The sequence below is a fragment of the Scleropages formosus genome, chromosome 8, assembly GCF_900964775.1.
Source record: "Scleropages formosus chromosome 8, fSclFor1.1, whole genome shotgun sequence".
In the NCBI taxonomy this organism is placed as follows: domain Eukaryota; kingdom Metazoa; phylum Chordata; class Actinopteri; order Osteoglossiformes; family Osteoglossidae; genus Scleropages; species Scleropages formosus.
The window spans coordinates 17,817,401-17,834,657 of record NC_041813.1 but is presented as its reverse complement, the minus strand read 5'-3'; the positions used below and the strand labels follow the sequence as shown (position 1 = coordinate 17,834,657).

General features: G+C 46.6%; 1 protein-coding gene across 1 annotated transcript; it reads left to right on the top strand.

The window, feature by feature from the left end:
• Window positions 1–7,730: 7,730 nt before the first annotated feature.
• Window positions 7,731–12,837, top strand: LOC108937233 (LIM domain-containing protein 2-like). The gene is made up of 4 exons (XM_018757028.2): window positions 7,731–7,820; window positions 9,844–9,888; window positions 10,049–10,185; window positions 11,011–12,837. Exons 1-4 carry the CDS (start codon window positions 7,731–7,733, stop codon window positions 11,168–11,170), a joined length of 432 nt encoding a protein of 143 aa, XP_018612544.1. The 3' UTR covers window positions 11,171–12,837.
• Window positions 12,838–17,257: the final 4,420 nt, after the last annotated feature.

Sequence of the window (17,257 nt, the reverse complement as noted above, 5' to 3'; positions counted from 1 at the left end):
ACAAACTTGATGTCAAAAAGTTGAAGAAATAGAACTTGGAAGGGGGCAGATACTTTTTCACTTGGCTGTGGAAAGTTTCAATTCCTGTGTCAGTACAAGAGCTGCCTTGGTGCCAAACTCTCCTACTGACAGCATCCTGCTCTGCAGGACCACTAGTGTGGTTATCGCTTTTCTCCCGAGGTTTCCCAGGAACGCTCAGTCAGTGTACCGTCTCAAAGAGTCACGAAGCAGCTCCTTGCGTCTCACACATGTCTGGCAACACATGAACCGACAACCTACTGGATGGTTGGCAGAAACTATTATGTTAATGTACTTTAGCTTTATCATTAAGACGTGTACCAGCATACAAGAATATTCAAGAAAATTCTTACATCTCTGCATAGATAGAATGTGTCTGAGGAATGAGTCTCAGTCATCATCTGATCAAGTCAAGGCAAAATTATGGACAATCTTGCAGTAACCTTGAGCGGAACCCTGATAGGAAACTCCTTCTTTAACTCTATGATTACACCCCCTATATTTCTCCCAAAGTAATGCTTATCTTAAAAAAATATAGTAAATTATCACTTTATGGAATTTGGGGTGAAGTCCAAGGAATGTAGAGTCCTGTATTGATCAGCCTTAACTAACTTCGGCTCACTTGTTGAGGATGGATGAAGGGAGCCGAAGTGATGACTTGCGTCTGTTCTGTAGTGAAACATCTGCAAAGCATGCAGGCGACACACACACACACACTGGGGTAGCCAGGCGATGATTTTGTTTAGCTGGGTTTGTGACAAATGTACTGGTTCATATGACAAGCCTAAATAGGCAGTCATGGTAACTAGGTGTTTGTTAACTGTAACCAGGTGTATGTTTTAGGGTGGCATGGTTACCAGCATGGAAAACAGATATTGGTGTGTGTGTGTGTGTGTGTGTGTTTCTCATATTGTGCATGTTGGCGCCGTTCCCGTGTGGCACAAGTGTGTTTGCATATGGTCATTTGAGAGGGTTGGCGGGCTGGGGACGCTAATCCTCTGTTTTATTGATTGGGAGTTGACGCCAGTCTAGGGGATTGATTCCTGTCTCACTGAAGTTCTCCCCGCAACATTTACATCCTGAAAATATTTGGGTCGTTTATTCCGTCACCCGTCGCAGAACATTATTCTTTTACTGTGTTAAAATGCGTGTTCCCGTGCTCTGTTCTGTCAGACCGTTTCATCTGCTGCAGCACCGGTGATTCATGGAGCCTGAAAGCTGTGGATCGGGAGGCTGAGAGTGGGCGTCGGGGGAGCTGGATGTCTTCATTTGTGTACAGCTAAACAAATCGTTGGTTTAAAATTTGTGTTCCCGTCTCGGTCGCCGCACAGGGGCCTTTGGGACGGCACTGCCGATGACGAGGTTGTAGGTGTTCCTCTTGCGCGCGACCCCCTAAGGAATTCCATTATGGGTTTTCTCTTTGCCGGTTTTACGGAAGCTGCCGCACGCGTGTACATCTTATCATGTCCCGTGGACTGATTGTGAAAACAGTGACTCATGTCAAGACGAGAAAGGAGAGAAATAACTTTTTTGAGCGGCAGAGAGTCCGCAGCCCCCTGGTGACAAGATGACTGGCAATCGCTGGATAGATGCCTGAGCTCCAGGGCCAAGATGAGCTGAAGAAGGAGAGATGCGGATATATTCAGTGACCGTTTTTCAGCATGACGCTGTTTTGCAGTTCCTCGACTAGCTTCAAATTTGGGTTTGAATCCGGCTCAGTCTGTCTGTGTGACTGGCCTATCCTGGTGTTCCATGTCAGGTGTGCTCTATCTCGCACCCTGCGCTTCTGGGATAGACTTACACTGGACAAATGGTTATTGGTGATTACCTGCCTGTACAGCTGCAGGAAAAAGGCCCTTCTGAATGATGGAAAAGGTGTCATCTGCCTGACGGTGAGAAGATGTCCTGGCATTGCACATTGGTGTTAAACACACAAACACACATATCTTATTGCCCTCTTTGTTGCTTGAAGTTATTTTGCTTTTCAGTTGTCTTTTTCAAAGACATTTTAGGGTGGCACGGTGGTGCAGTGAGTAATGCTGCTGTCCTACAGCACCTGGATGGTGTGAGAGGATATGGGTTCGATCCCTGCTCAGTCTGTCTGGAGTTTGCATCTCTGCGTGGGTTTCCTCTGGGTACTCTGGTTTCCTCTCACAGTCCAAAGACATGCCGTTCAGGGTGCCCCATAGCATGTGACACAGAGAGTGTGTTCCAGTGATGTATGGATGAGTGACCCAGTGTAAGTAGTGTATCTAGCAGTGTAAGTCACCACGGTGAATAAGGTGTGTGGGCTGATAACACTACATGGAGTTCATTGGAAGTTGCTTTGGAGAAAAGCATCTGCTAAATTAAATAAATGTGAATGTGATTCATGATTTAGACTTGCTGAGACCTTTGTCTTCAGGCTTTCATGAATAGCAATAATTGCTCTGGACAATACACACAGCACGAAAGGATGACAGAAAATTGATGGGTGATGGGGAAGATGTTATTAATATTTGCAGTGGACATAGTGCTGTTATAAAGTGAGATTTACAAGAAAGTTATCTGATGCCACAAATCATTCTGGGTATGAATGTTTAAATGTTCACATGGCAAGGTAATGGGCTCTTGAGTGCTAGTGTTTCTTTTTTTTTTTTAATGTATGTGTGACTGGCTGCAGTAACTTCCCCACTGAAAACGGTAGCGGTAGCAACATTTTGGAGAAGCCTGCAAATTATGGTGTGGACTCTAACCAGTGAAGCAATTCAGCAAAACCTTCAGTCCATTTTGTGCCTTGGTGTGAAAATTGACCTCCTAGTCTGATCTAGAGATGGCTGACATCTGGGGTGAGAATTGCTGCTTCTGGTTGCAACGTTCTCTCCAGCCCCTATTAATTATTATTATTATTATTATTATTATTATTAATTTATCTCATGCTTTTCTTCACAGTAACTGACAATATTAGGTTTGCACCCTAAGTCACTTGCAGAGATTTACTCTTTTATACAGCAGGAGGTGGGATTCAAATCTGGGTCCTTCAGGGCAGAAGCTCTAACCACTGCGCCACATGCTGACTCTGCTCAATCACTGTTCTGGAGGCACCATGTGGACACGGTGCGCCGTGCAAAGGGACGTGATGGCGGCGATGTCCTGCAGGAGACAGCGGTGGAGTGTGCTCAGGGGCGTACGCCGTACGTCTCGCGCAGGGCTAGACACGCCGCGGCAGATTCGCGCACCTCCATCGCTCGCAGTGCTGCGAGGAGGTGTCGATATGATCAGGAATTTGCTCAAGTCTCCTCCGTGTTGCGAAAGCAGAGGTGCCTGCGCGGGGTTCCGGCACACGAGTCGGCGCGTCCCGCCGTAGACCTTCTCTTCTGAGACGTGTCCAAGGAATTCATAGCAGGGCTGATCTTATTCGAAGATGTTCCTTTGAATAAACACTCAGGTGGCAGCTGATCAGTGTCAGCTGCCCTTCGATCTCCTTTCCTTCATTCTTCTCCCACCTCAATGCTGCAGCCCTCTCGCGCCCTTTTTACCTTCATTTCCTCGACTCCTATGACCCTCCGCTTTCACATCCTTGTCTCTGACCCTGTCTGCTCTATTTTTAATCAGCCCCGTGCTGCAGAAAATAACCCCAAAGTCCAGACATTGCGGATGTGAAGAACACTCCTGGGGGCGGACAGCTAGTCTTTGACAACACAGTTGCCCTCAAAATGACACGTGTTCGTATTAGTTGCACGCAAGCTGTGTTTGGCGTTTGGTTTGGGTCATTTTGTTTTTTTTTCCTGGCCTGCTGTGCCCCCGTGTATTTAGATCTACGCAGGTCCGGAGTGGAGTCCATGCAAGGGATACTTTTCCCTCCTAGCGGAGACGGGTCACGATAGGTGGTTGGGTCACGGTCCTCACATACACTTGATCACCCAGTGCAGGGGTGGACACTGTGACCCGGAGGATCTCATGACATGTAGAGCCACCTCAGTGGAAAAAAGTGTGAAATGATCCTTAAACGTCTGTAAAACACACTCGGCTGGAGTGTGCTCGGTGGGAACGATGAGTCTCCCTGGGCCGGACACCACGCCGTGGTACTGGTAGGCGAGCGCAGTCGGTCGACGTGCTGTCTTTGACCATTAATGGGAATCTTTTCTTGAGGTGAAAAGACCCGATTCAGGCATTTGCCACTCAAGTGTGCTGCCTTTCTTGCTCCATCATGCTATGAGCTGCACAAAGGCTCGCATTATACTCCTAGGGCACTCTGCATTTGACGCCGGCATCTTTGACAGTCTGGCTAGCGCTGTCTGTGCTGGCTTTTGTCTTATCGGTGCCATATGGTTGCCCTGAGGGGTGGGGCGGGGCTAAGCTCACCATGGATCCGCCTTTCTGTGGGTAAAGCCCCTCTCTATTGGCTGAATGTAGCTCAGAAGCCAGAGCTCAGCGAATGGAAGGAGGAGTGGGTGGGGCCTCTCTTTCTGATGAACCCGAACCTTCATTAATGTGGAAATGCAAATGAGGTATTATGGGATGTTCTGTGCAAACAATGCCTCCCCCAACCACCCCGTGCTACTTATTACTTTGGCGGTGGATGTTTACGTTGTCCTTTGATTGATATGGATTTTAAATGAACTCTGGGAGGAAAGGGAGAATGATCTACTGATGTGACAGTCAGGATGCTGGTGGCAGCAGCAGAATGCCTCGGTCGCATAATTTTTTTTCCTGTGACATTAAAATATTCTGCTTATAGACCATCACAGGGAGTGAAATGTGCACAAAGACCCCGGTCACACCTCTACAAGATAATGGAGGCTTTCATTTGACTTGCAATCAAAAGGACCTGGGTTCAAATCCCCTGCTGTTACCCTCAAATTTACCCAGCTCTATAAAGAGGTATAAATAATTGTTGATGAGACCGTTCTTATGGCTGCCGTTCCCTCCCTGTTCAAGAGATTATCGCAGCCAACCCGTCCTTCAGTGCATTTAATGGTCTGGTGTAATTTTTTTTTTTTAAATAATTAAAACCAGAAAATCCATTGTGCTGTCACTAATATATATGCAATAAAATCTACTAAAACAAACCAACCAACATAAATATTGCATGATGGATGCTAAAATAAATGCTAAAAACATACCCCAAGGCTCAAAAAAACCTAACACAAAACTTGCCTGGCAACTTTACCGCTCAAGAGGGGCGGTACCCTGGCTCATTCCCAGGGTGTTTCCGTGTTCCTTACTTACCATTTCCTCTGAATGTTTTTTTTAACAAATATCCACATGCATTATTTAAATTAAACTACACTAAACCACACACACAGTCGTGAAACCGCTTATCCCGAGCGGGGTCGGGGCAAACCCGAGCCTAACCCGGCAACACAGGCCGCAAGGCTGGAGGGGGAGGGGACGCACCCAGGACGGGACACCAGTCCATCGCAAGGCATCCCAAGCGGGACTCGAACCCCAAACCCACCAGAGAGCGGACACAGGCCAAACCCGCCACACCATCGCACCCCCTCCTGTGTACCACCTCCTCTTAAATATATGCCTCTTGATGCTCAGGTGTGGACTCGGCTCCCTACAGGGAGGCAAGACAAGGCCATTACTTCTCACTGAGCCACAGCGGAAATATGATACGGTAAAGTATGTTGTAACCACGTCATTTCAGCCTGACGGACCTGCAGCGCTGTGTGTCCGAAGCTGCGAAGCATCTCGCTGCTCATGTCCTCTTCGATGGGTTTTGTCAAACCTGTGTATGTGACCATGAAGGAGCGTGTGAGGGGAGAGACAGAAGGAGAAGACAGCACCGCTGAAGCAACTTTTAGTCATGTTTGTTCATGTCCCATAAGGTACAGAAATCGTGTCCTTATTTCTCAAGTTCTAACAGGCACGGCCAACATTCCTTCTTGTTTCCGCGCACTTTCTCTTTTGCTTTGTTCCATTTCATGAAAAATGTATGGCTGGCTTCATAACAAAGAATCCTTTTTTTTTTTTTTTTTTAATTCTCTCATTACATTTTATTGTTACGGTCCCTGGAGGGCGGCTGGGCTCTCGAGCAGAAGACGCTCTTTAGAAACTGCACCGAACCGGATTCTCGCTTCCTCAATTGCAAGAGTTGCACTCCGTCGTCGTCTTCGCCCCGCCGTCCTGAGTTTGAGATCTCATCGTGGGGAAGAATCGCCGCCCGCCCCCACCTCCCCAAGTGAGCAAGGGGAAGGGACTTGACGTACAGCGGTAACCCCTCGCTGGGTTCGTGCGACGGGAAATGGCGAGCAGCACGTCATCGAGCGCCACGTCGGCACGTCGGGGTAAAACCGCAGGCCTCAGTGGCAGTCCCTCGCTCCTCATTAGTGCACGCTACAGCTCGGTGCGAGTCGGAGCCGCAGCGTGCGTTCTCCTCGACCGGGCTGACCCCATAGCGCCCTCCACAGGCGCGTGTCGCTGCGCTCTGCGATGCTGCCCGGTGACCTTCCACTTCACATGTCAAAGCCAGAGTGGGTTAAAGCAGCTCTTCTCCTGTCCCACATGCTTGGACCTCAACCCTCCCTCGGTTTACCGTTCTTTTAACGTGTGCGTTTTATCACTTTCCTCTTAGTGGCCAACTTGAACTTATTATTTGTTAGGGTTAACGTTTTTTTTTATTCAAATTTTTTCTATCCCTGTAAGCCACCTTGGACAAAAACAACAGCTAAATAGATTAATAATAATAAATGGTCATGATTTCCATCGTAACGTATTCTCTGTCAACATCGGATGTACTAACATTTCTTGGGACTTACCAACAGCCGCACATCGTAAGTTGTCAGTGAACCATCATGATGGAGTGCTGCGCGATGTGAAGGAGAAAACCTGCCTATTGACATATATATCTGTATATCCCAGATTATGCAAAAATCATGCTTTGCAAGTATGAGGACCTGGAAACTGAGGTCGGTAGAATGTGGAAGATCAAGACCAGGAGTCAGTAGTGGTGGGAGAAGTAGGATCATTCAAGAGGGGCTTCTGGAACAACTTGGAGAAGCTCCCAGGCCAACCAGATTGGAACCACGTAGATCATAAGCAAACTGCCTGGATGAATTTCTTTGGTCTCTTGTTCAAATCTGAGCTCATCAAGAACCAGTTGAAAGCTGTGACTGAGAGGAATGATGAAATAATAATAATAATAATAATAATAATAATAATAATAATAAGAACTCTGTGGCTTTCTATTCTTCCATTTCAGACATGAATAGCCAAGAACCAGGACAACTTTTCTCCAGAGCTGTGCGAGATGTCTACTGCTGCTCTGACTCATTCTGTTTCCACCTCTTCAACCGCAAAGAATTTTTGCGGAGCTACACTTTAGACTATTTATTTTTCAGCTGTTACGTAACGCGAATCTCGGAGACCTTTTAAAGTTTAAAAAAAGGCGGAACATAATGTCTTTATCCTCTGTGCCAGCTGTCGCCGCTGTCTGGTATGAGTTTTATCTGTGTGAGGCTGGAACACAAGGGAGGCCCTCTATGTGACCCGGTCACTGGTGACGGGTTCCCCTCTTGGGGCATCTGAAAGCGATCGCGTCCAACAGCCCAAAGAGCTGGAGGTGGTTCCAGTGAAGGTGCTCTAGAAATAAACCAGTCCAAATAAAGACAAAGAGCCAGTCAGTTGCATGTCAAGAAGTCGTGCAGTCGGGATAATCGGGGAGATGAGTGATGACTTGAGTCCTCTGAGGACTGTCTGAATTGCTTGACCTCCTCACTGGGACCATGTGTTTGCAGTCAGACCTCCCTGCTACAACCCTGGCCTGCAAAATGTCCTTCGGTTCCTCGTTAGAAAAGCCAGCTTTGTCCACCAGGGTATCACTCATCAACTTCAGTCCTCATTAGCTCCATCTGATGGAGTTCAGCACTGAGATTGAGTGCTGTCCCATCCAGGGTGTACCCTGCTTCACACCCTATCCATCTGGGATATACTCTGGACCACCGTTGCCCTGCCTTGGACAAGCAGTGATGATGGATTTCAAGACGGTGTGTGGATGCCCAGCACTTCAGGCGCCTCATCTCACCTCCTTTGTGTATGTGTCCACCGCTTCCATTAGTTTTCACTGAGGAGGCCAAGTCTAGAATGAACGATTGGGAGTTTGTGGTTGTGGCTCAAGAGAGTGTGTGTGTGTGTGTGTGTGTGTGTGTGTGTGTGTGTGTGTGTGTGTGTGTGTGAGTGAGAGTGAAGGAAAAAGAAAACCCATCAGCTGGTGGCACAGCCGCATATGAAAGGTCACTGAAAGATCTGCTAAAAAGCATAATTTCCCTGCTGTCGGACAAAGGTTTTGGTGAAGGTTTTATCGCGCCAGGGTTGGGGCCCCTGGTGCTGCTGTGCTCAGTCAGCTGTGTCCCCCAGCACCCACCCTCAGCCCGGACGCAACGTGCGGGAACACTTGCAGAACCAACAGCTCCGTCTGTCTCGCTTTTGGTCCAGTCTGTGCTCAGCACTTTCCGTGGATTCGTCCGGCTTGGAGGGTCTGCCGTTGAGGCCGAAGAGGTGCGACATCAGCACGAATCGGAATGCATCCACGCATCAGTCCATCTGTGCATCAGTCGTCTATCTCTTCATCCATCAGTCTATTCATCCATCCATACCTCCATCCATTCATCTGTCTCTTTATCTGTCCGTCAGTCTATCTATCCATCCATTATCAAAAACCTCCTGTCCGTTGCAGAGTTGTGCTGGTCCAGAGTCTATCCTGCAAGCAGAGGGTGTGAGACAGACAGGGTACATCCTTGACAGGACAGTGGTCCGTCACAGAGGAATCAACCATAATTTTTTTAAGATAAAATTCATTGCTGCGTGCTTGGATTTGTAACCAAATTGTTCCAGGTTCAAGTCAAGGACGGAGTTGTCTGTTGTACCCTTGAGAAGGCATTTAGCTTACATTGATTCAATGACCTATCAGGGGAGCGGTAGCTGCCTAAGTCATTTAGGAGTAAAAGCAACCTCATCTAAACAGTAATTTAATACGGGCGTCGAGCTTTCGGCTGCTGTGTGTAAGTACGGTGCAGTGTTTGTTCACACGCACGTTCATTTGTTTAGCAGGTCCTTTTCGAATATTGATGATCGCTAACTAGTATAGTACTTGGCTAATTCAGCTCATACTTTTATCCAAAGCAACTGACAATGTGACGAGTCCATTGCGCCACATTTACATTTATTTTAGCAGACGTTTCTCTCCACACACCTTATTCACCGCAGTGACTTACACTGCTAGATACACTACTTACACTGGGTCACTCATCCATACATCAGTGAAACACACACACTAACTCTTGTCACTCACACACTATGGGGGGAACCTGAAGAGCATGTCTTTGGACTGTGGGAGGAAACCAGAGCACCCGGAAGAAACCCACACAGCCACAGGGAGAACATGCAAACTTCACACAGACTGAGTGGAGGTCGAACCCACGTTTTCTCGCACAACCCAGGCGCTGTGAGACAGCAGCGCTATTCTCTGTGCCACCGTGCCACGCTAAGTACCCTACAGTCATCCACACATCTGTACAGCAGAGCAGTGTAATGTGATCATTTCAGTCGAATGAGGTAATCCAATTGCCATCGATCCCAATGGATGTGGGAGAGTCGGGCCTCTCCGTGTGTGTGTGTGTGTGTGTGTGTGCGAGCGCGCGTGCGTGTCAGGTCTTTCAGAGATCAGCACACTGGTGCCGTCACCACAGCCAGATGGAGCGAGGGGGAGGAAGCGGGCATGTAGAGTGCTCTGCGGGCAGCCGGCCCGGGTTCTGACGGGAGGGGCCGACGGGAAGGTGCCGGGTTTGCTCGGAACTCGGTTTCCGTCTTGACGCGTTGTCTTTCCTCCCCCGTTTGCAGGACGACCGGACCGCCCCTGGGGACAAACCTGTCCAGAGGTCCAAGGTGCCTTCCCTTCTGTGGCTTTCCTGTCACCCCCTGCACCCCAGGCCACCCCTCCGTTTCACCTCTTTATATCTATCCCTTTAACTGTCCCTACGCTGGAACGTCCATGAACAGTTTTACTCACTTCTCTTTTTTTTTTTTCCTTCTCTGTGGTTCTCAGTCTTTCAGCTTTAACACCCAGAAGGAGCTGTGCTCCTCCTGCGAGAAGACCGTCTACCCCATGGAGCGCCTGGTGGCCGATAAGCTCGTCTTTCACACTTCCTGCTTCTGCTGCAAGCACTGCAATGCCAAGCTCAGGTGAGCCACGCTCACACACACACTCACACACACTGAAGCAGCAGGTAGTAACCAGAAGGTTGTTGGTTCAGCTCCCAAAGAAGGTCCTGCTGTTTTTCCTCTTTTTAATCCAGATTTGTCTAATAGAAATGTTAATTCTTCCATTATCAATAATTGCCTCTCCAAAGCAGGGTCACGGTTGTCTAGAGTCTATCCTGAACGTATAGGGTGTGAAGCAGGGTACACGGTGTGTGGGTTGTGCCTGTCCATTTCGGGGCAATCGCACACGCTCGTTCTCTCTCCCTCACATACCCATATTATGAGAAATGTAAAAGTCACCAGTCCACCTGAAACACGCGTCTTCGGACTGCGGGAGGAAACGAAAAACAGTTATAAAGTTCAAGCTCCACGCTATTCGTAGCGGCTGCGAGGCACCAGCGCTACCTGCTGAGCCGCAGTTCCGCCCAGAAAAGTATCCACTTTTTAAATAAGTAAAACTGTACATTTTATAAATGCGTTGTATGAGCTGCAAAGTAGCAATTTAATAACATGGAAAATCAGATAAATTTTTACATGCATTCACATGGCTTTGTGTGACTACTGACCCATGCGTGTAAATCTGGAGGATGCGGTGGTCCAAGGGCTCATTCTCATGGTAATGGGACACTGGTGCAGCGGCGGTACCAGATGGTGACCCCTGCCCGTCCAGCGGGACTCGGCGTCACTGCCGCAAAGCCCTCCCGCGCAAAGCGGGAGCGTGGCAGCCGGTTCTGGACACCGCATATCAATGTTTTTCTGAACAACTGTACTGACCTGCCCGTGTCCCTTGTCCCTCGAACCCCACAGCCTGGGCTCCTATGCCGCCCTGCAGGGCGAGTTCTACTGCAAGCCACACTTCCAGCAGTTGTTCAAGAGCAAGGGCAACTACGACGAGGGCTTCGGCCGGCGCCAACACAAGGAGCTGTGGGCCTCCAAGGAGGCAGAGGGAGTCACCAAGACTCCGTAACTCCACCCTCTCTCGGCAGAGCCCCGCCCACAAGCCACGCCCACTCCTCACATTCCAAGACGCAGCAAAAGATCCCTTTTCAAGGCATCGCCCGTCGTTCTGTACAACTGGGCTCTTTTTTAATTTCCACTTTGACATTATAAAATATAGTCTATTTTATGATAGCCTTTTATTTTGCTTTCATTTTTCAATCGATACTTTTAACTCTGAAAATATTTGATGGTGTCGCGATCGCTTTCATAGTTCGCTTAGCAGTTGCCTGTACTGTTATATTTGAATTTTTAACCTTGTACGCTCAGGTGACCATTGCTGGAGTTAAGCTTATGCTGGAGTGACAGCTAGTTTTTTTTATTTTTTATTTTTTTGTGGGATGCAGTAATTTTTCCAGAAGTCTGTGATACTGCACTAGATTTTTTTTTTTCTTTCCCAAAGTAATTTTTGTAGCAAAAGATTGTGAACAGGGTATCCCCATCACATACATATCTCAGACCTGGAGTGATGAGGTCACCGTGTGCCTCTTCGCTTTGTGGGTGTGGCTATGGAAGGGCCAGTAGTGTGACATGGCCTGGATTGATAAGTGCTTTCAGCGAAGGAATGGGTTCATGTTATCGCGTGTCTGTGTGTGTGCGCATGATCGGAACAATAATGATAGGTTTCAGATCCATTCCTGAACGTCGTTCTTCCTAACCCCTGGGGTGAAGGACACCTATGCCGTATTTTGATCCCCACTTTAGGTGAGGCACGTGTGGTTATATGGTTGACTTTGAGTGATGCAATGTTAGTCTTTGCATTAGATACAGGCTGTTCTCATGATTTTTTTTCTAAACTTGTGTGAGACCTGCAGGTATTAGAATATGACTATCTGATGCCAAGCGAATGTACTGTACCACATTGTCCTGGTGTCTTAAAAAATGGGACCGCAGATATTTGCTAAAGAAAAAATGATGAGGGTGGATCTAGCTGGAAACCGTATGACGATACCTATCGTGCCCCCCTCCCCGCCAAGGAAGCCTGGTGTTGCATTATTGTGATCAGAGATTTGGCCATACCCAGGTGAGTGTTCGCAGCTACATTCATGACCAATTAAGGGAAACTCTTGCCTCCTTTCTACCTCTGATGTTACCCAATACTGCTCAGGAAAAAAAAAAAACGTCACTGTCCAGGTTATGACTGATGTCTGACATTACAATCAAGCAGTATAAGATTTTGAGTTTCTAGTTAATAACTTGCCCCGCTGTTCTTAATACTGTCTCCATCCACGGTACAAATAAAAGAATGCTTTTTCAATATAGGCGGACCTGTTTGCCTTCACTGTGTTGTTGTATATGCTTGAAATGGCCAGCGATTAAATAGCCAAATCGCAGTATGTGACCGTATGAAGCCCATACAGATACGATTTGTCATAGTTTACCAATATCACTGTGGTATGTGGGATTTGTTGCTTTAGTGTGAATGGTTAGAATTAAAAATTGTGATGGCATGCGTTCGAATCCATTTAAAAACCTCGAGAACCGTTGTCCAGTCCTCTGTGACGCAAGTGCTCTTTGAAGCAGGGAATGTGCCACCTGCTGTGATAGAGAGGCATTGCAACATAATGCTTTTGGAAACCACACACACACACACACACACACACACACACCTTCTGAAACTGCTTGCCCCAAGTGGGGTCACAGGGAGCCAGAGCCCTAACCCAGCAACACAGGGCATAAGGCTGGAGGGAGAAGGGGACAGCCAGGGTAGGATGCCAGTCCATCACAAGGCACCCCAAGCAGGACTTGAACCCCAGACCCACCGGAGACCAGGACCCGGTCAAACCCACTGTGCCACTGCACCCCCCTTTTGGAAACCATCTGAAATGAAAACTTTTCCTCTGATTTAATAACAAATCATGAACATTGTTCCACTACCAACAGTAATATTTTGTTTTGGCTGCAATTCTGCATCGGTATGGCTGTTAGACTTGGTTTCCATTGGGAATTTTGAGTCACTCGTCCAATTTGCTGGTATGAAAATATTTGTGTATTTTTCCCCATCTAATAAAAAATTCCATTTTAGCATACGGTAGCTGATAAGAACGGAGTGTCACCCATGCAGAGCCATCCCTTCAGTGATAATACGGATATAACAGCGAGTGTAGTCACACTTCACCGCGACCCAGCGGCAGAACTGAAAAGGAAATGGGTCAGGAAATGACACGAACCATGATTATCTCAAGCTCTGGGAATAACCTGCTTAAATGTGAAATTTTATTTCCAGCCCAGTATTTCCAAGTATGCAAATGAGTCACGTGCACTTCATCTTATGAAACTGTATCCATGTTTGTGCGGTACGTGGCTGTGGTATTCAAAGCATAACAAACATGCCACAGTCATAGCTGAACATGCAGGACAAACTGAAATGTACGGTACATCTACTGTTACTGTAACTGGTATGCAGGCCATAATAACTGGCAGTGAGTGGACGGGCAGCTTTTTGGCGGCGGACAGCTGCTTTGATCCCTTTTTCAGACCTCGGTGTTTAGGGTACACTCAGGTCCCCTCTTGTTTCCCCTCCTGCCTTTACTCTAATTTACCTTCTCCAGCTTCCCAGCGCCTTCACTTGAGCCTCTTCACAGCTCCTGTGTGACTTGTGTAAATACTTCATTCACAGTCAAGCAGGATATTTATTCGTGGTCCTTTTTTCCTTCGAGACACTGTGTACTATGAATCTTCACGCTGTCATATTTAAATTGGTATGTACGCACATTTTTCACAATGGTACCAAAAATGCATTAATTAAATAAGACAAATAAATGGCTGTGTCTAGTTCATTGCAGAGTAACAGCTGGCTTTTTTTTTAATGTATGTTTTTGTTTCCAAGGATAAGTGAGATGGGGGGCACTTTTTGGAAGTTTATTGTATCACTTGAGCTGTAGGATTATGTGGCCTTATAGCAAACCGTTTTATTGATTTGGGCTTTTTTTTCTGAATTTTTTACTCTCGTGCTGATTTGTGTAGGGGGTCATACGTGATGTGAAAGGGGGTGTTTTGTTTTAACAACCAAATAGTGTTCTGTGGGTACTTGTTTTATCCATCCTTATTTTGTACATGCATTCAGAAAAAATTTAAAAAAAAAAAAATTAAAAACTGATATTGAAAAACACTGATTTCTGTTTTGTATACCAGTAAGTCCTTCAGTTAGTGTGAGGGAAATTTGTTGTGGACTAAAGAAGTATGTTTATATCTTGGGCCATTTTCCTGACGCTAACATACATCCTTCACTGGCAATTTTTAGTCATTTTTGGCAGCCGACCAAATCCAGAGGAATTTACAGTATGGAACAGGACACTCTCGATGGAAACTGTCAAAGGGGAGGTGGGAAAAACTGTAATGCCTTGCCAGAACTTAAAACGCTAACAGTAAACAGATATAAAAAGACAGCACAGTCCCATACGAGAAGTAAGGAACCAGCTGTCGACTAGAAATGCTGGACCTTTCTGGAAGTCTTAAAGTATGTGGGATACACAAGCTTAACCTACGAATCCTGATGTTGATGCCAAACCACACACAGACTTCTTACTGTAATCAACGCTTCATGTGTTGAGGGAGACATCAATTTACACAGGTGGGGTCTAGTTACTAGGGTCAGAAAGGTCATTGTACATGAGTTTTTTTGCAGAATATTTGTTCCATTAAATATAAATGATTGTCAATCAAGTACTAACATCAATTATTGATAATTACTTATCCAGCGCCAGCCCACTGTTGAACACAAGTACTAAATTTCCACAAATTACAGTTTTGAAGGTTGGCATTGTTTTTATATAAATTTGCATATATCATGGCAGAGGCCTCTGTAGGCCTGCTGATCATTAACGTTACATTCCCAGCAGAATCATTTCCTTGCGGGATGAGGGATTCACGAAAGAAAGATGGTACTGATGAACATTTTTACATGCAGCAGCACAGAGATTCTGCCCCGTCACCACATCTGGTAAATCAGCAGACCACCAAAGGGAGGATTCAGAATTAGGTATGAAAGTGCAAAGCAGCAGAAAACATCTAGTAAAATATCACTGAGAACCTGGTATTAGATGGGCAAGACATCTGCTGAAAAGGACTCTTCTGGTCAGTGAACAACAGATTACACTTTTCAAGAGTGATCAGGGGGTGTGGTGGCGCAGCGGGTTTGGCCTGTACCTGCTCTCTGGTGGGTTGGGGGTTGAGTCCTGCTGGGGGTGCCCTGTGACAGACTGGTGCCCTGTCCTTGGCGTGTCCCCTTGCCTTGTGCTTCCGAGTTAGGCTCCATCATGCCATAACCCTACTTGGGACAAGAGGTTTCAGTCTGTGTGTGTGACAGTGACCAGGAGGCAGAAAAGTCATGGGAGGGAGAGTGAACATGTCACCAGTATGAGGAGTAAATTAATGACAGTGTAAAGAAGATGAAATGCTAAACATAGTTCAGCCTCACTCTTCTCAGGTGTTGGGGTGTCGTCTGTTAAATATGTCTTGTTTTAAACACATTGATCCAAAGTATTTTAATAAGAGGGGGGTGTGGTGGCACAGCGGGTTTGGCCAGGGCCTGCTCTCTGGTGGGTTAGGGTCCCACTTGGGGTGCCATGTGACGGACCGGCGTCCCGTTCTGAGTGTGTCCCCTCTCCCTCCATCCTTATACCCTGTGTTGCCGGGTTAGGCTCCGGCTCACCGGAACTCCGCTTGTTGTAAGTTGTAATGTTGTAAGTTACTTTAGAGAAAAGTGTTGGACATCTGTAAATTGATTATGACAGCAAAAAACTCTGTAATTACAGATGCGTAGTCTCTTGTCACGTTTTGAAGTACTACATGTTTTTCAAGTCAGTTAACGGATCGTTATTTATTTGTAATAAATTTTAAAAAAAGAAGATTTAGTTTTTGGAGAGGGGGTGCAGTGGCGCAGTGGGTTGGACCGGGTCCTGCTCTCCGGTGGGTCTGGGATTCGAGTCCCTCTTGGGGTGCCTTGCAACGGACTGGCGTCCCGTCCTGGATGTGTCCCCTCCTCTTGCAGCCCTATGCCTTGTGTTGCCGGGTTAGGCTCTGGCTCCCTGTGACCTCATATAGGACAAGTGGTTTCAGCCAGCGTGTCTGTAGTTTTCTGGATGCATTGTCTTTGGCATTTAATTAACTGGATTAATTGCATGTAATTAAATAAGGGAAAGGAAGAAAAATCTATTGAAAGTAAACATGGTCTTAGAGCTGCCTGGCACAGAGTGGTTTTGGAAGGCTCCTCCAGAAGAGGAGAATGCCTCAGGCTCGTGCTGGGCTGCCTTGTGTGAAGTCTGGGGGGGATCCTTCAGAAAGACGGTATGTGGGGTTGTCAAGATAAGTTCGGAAGGTTGATCTACAGTAGTCCAAGCAGCAATGTGGGAGGAGCAGGTGGAACTTCTTCCCTGCCAGATGAGTGCTTCACACTTCATTAATCTGGATGACACTTGGGAGAGCTACATGGTGATGGAGGAACTAACAAATCTCAGCAGCGGACTCTTGGATAGTAAGATTCCACTGCTGACATGCTGCTCATAAACTAGAATGCAGCCAAAACTTTGCACTGGTAACATAGATAGTATACAAGGAAATATATTTATTAAAGTGTCAATAATTACACCTATTTATAAATATGGTCCCACTGGTATTTCCACTTCTATATTAATTAAATATTTTCATACACATTCCAGTAATGATTGTACTATTTGCATCGTATTCAGTCACTGCATCTCCACCCACTCTGTGTTCTTGTTATGTTAAACGTGTCAGTGAGCATTCACCACGTCAGCTAGTTAGTATCTGCAAACGCTTTTATCTGATCAATTTGTACGGGAAAAAACACTGAAAACCAGTACAGAAGTCAAGAATTCACGGGAAAAATTACGTGATCTTCAGTTATGGATACTAGTAGATACTGAATACGTGCTCAAAAGCGGGAGGTACTGTTACAACGGGTGCTGAAGCCCACAAAAAACTGGTAAAAGTGAAAGTGCCATGAGATCAGCAATCACACTGATTACAATACTTGTATTTTAACATCCATCCATCCATCCATCCATCTTCCTCCGCTTTATCCGGGGCCGGGTCG

Excerpts from the sequence above, each read along its gene's own strand:
- LOC108937233 (XM_018757028.2), top strand. The coding sequence starts at position 7,731 with ATGTGTTTGCAGTCAGACCTCCCTGCTACAACCCTGGCCTGCAAAATG. Across the intron at positions 7,821-9,843 it reads AGCCAGCTTTGTCCACCAGG|GACGACCGGACCGCCCCTGG; the intron begins GTATCACTCATC and ends CCCCGTTTGCAG. Across the intron at positions 10,186-11,010 it reads CACTGCAATGCCAAGCTCAG|CCTGGGCTCCTATGCCGCCC; the intron begins GTGAGCCACGCT and ends CGAACCCCACAG.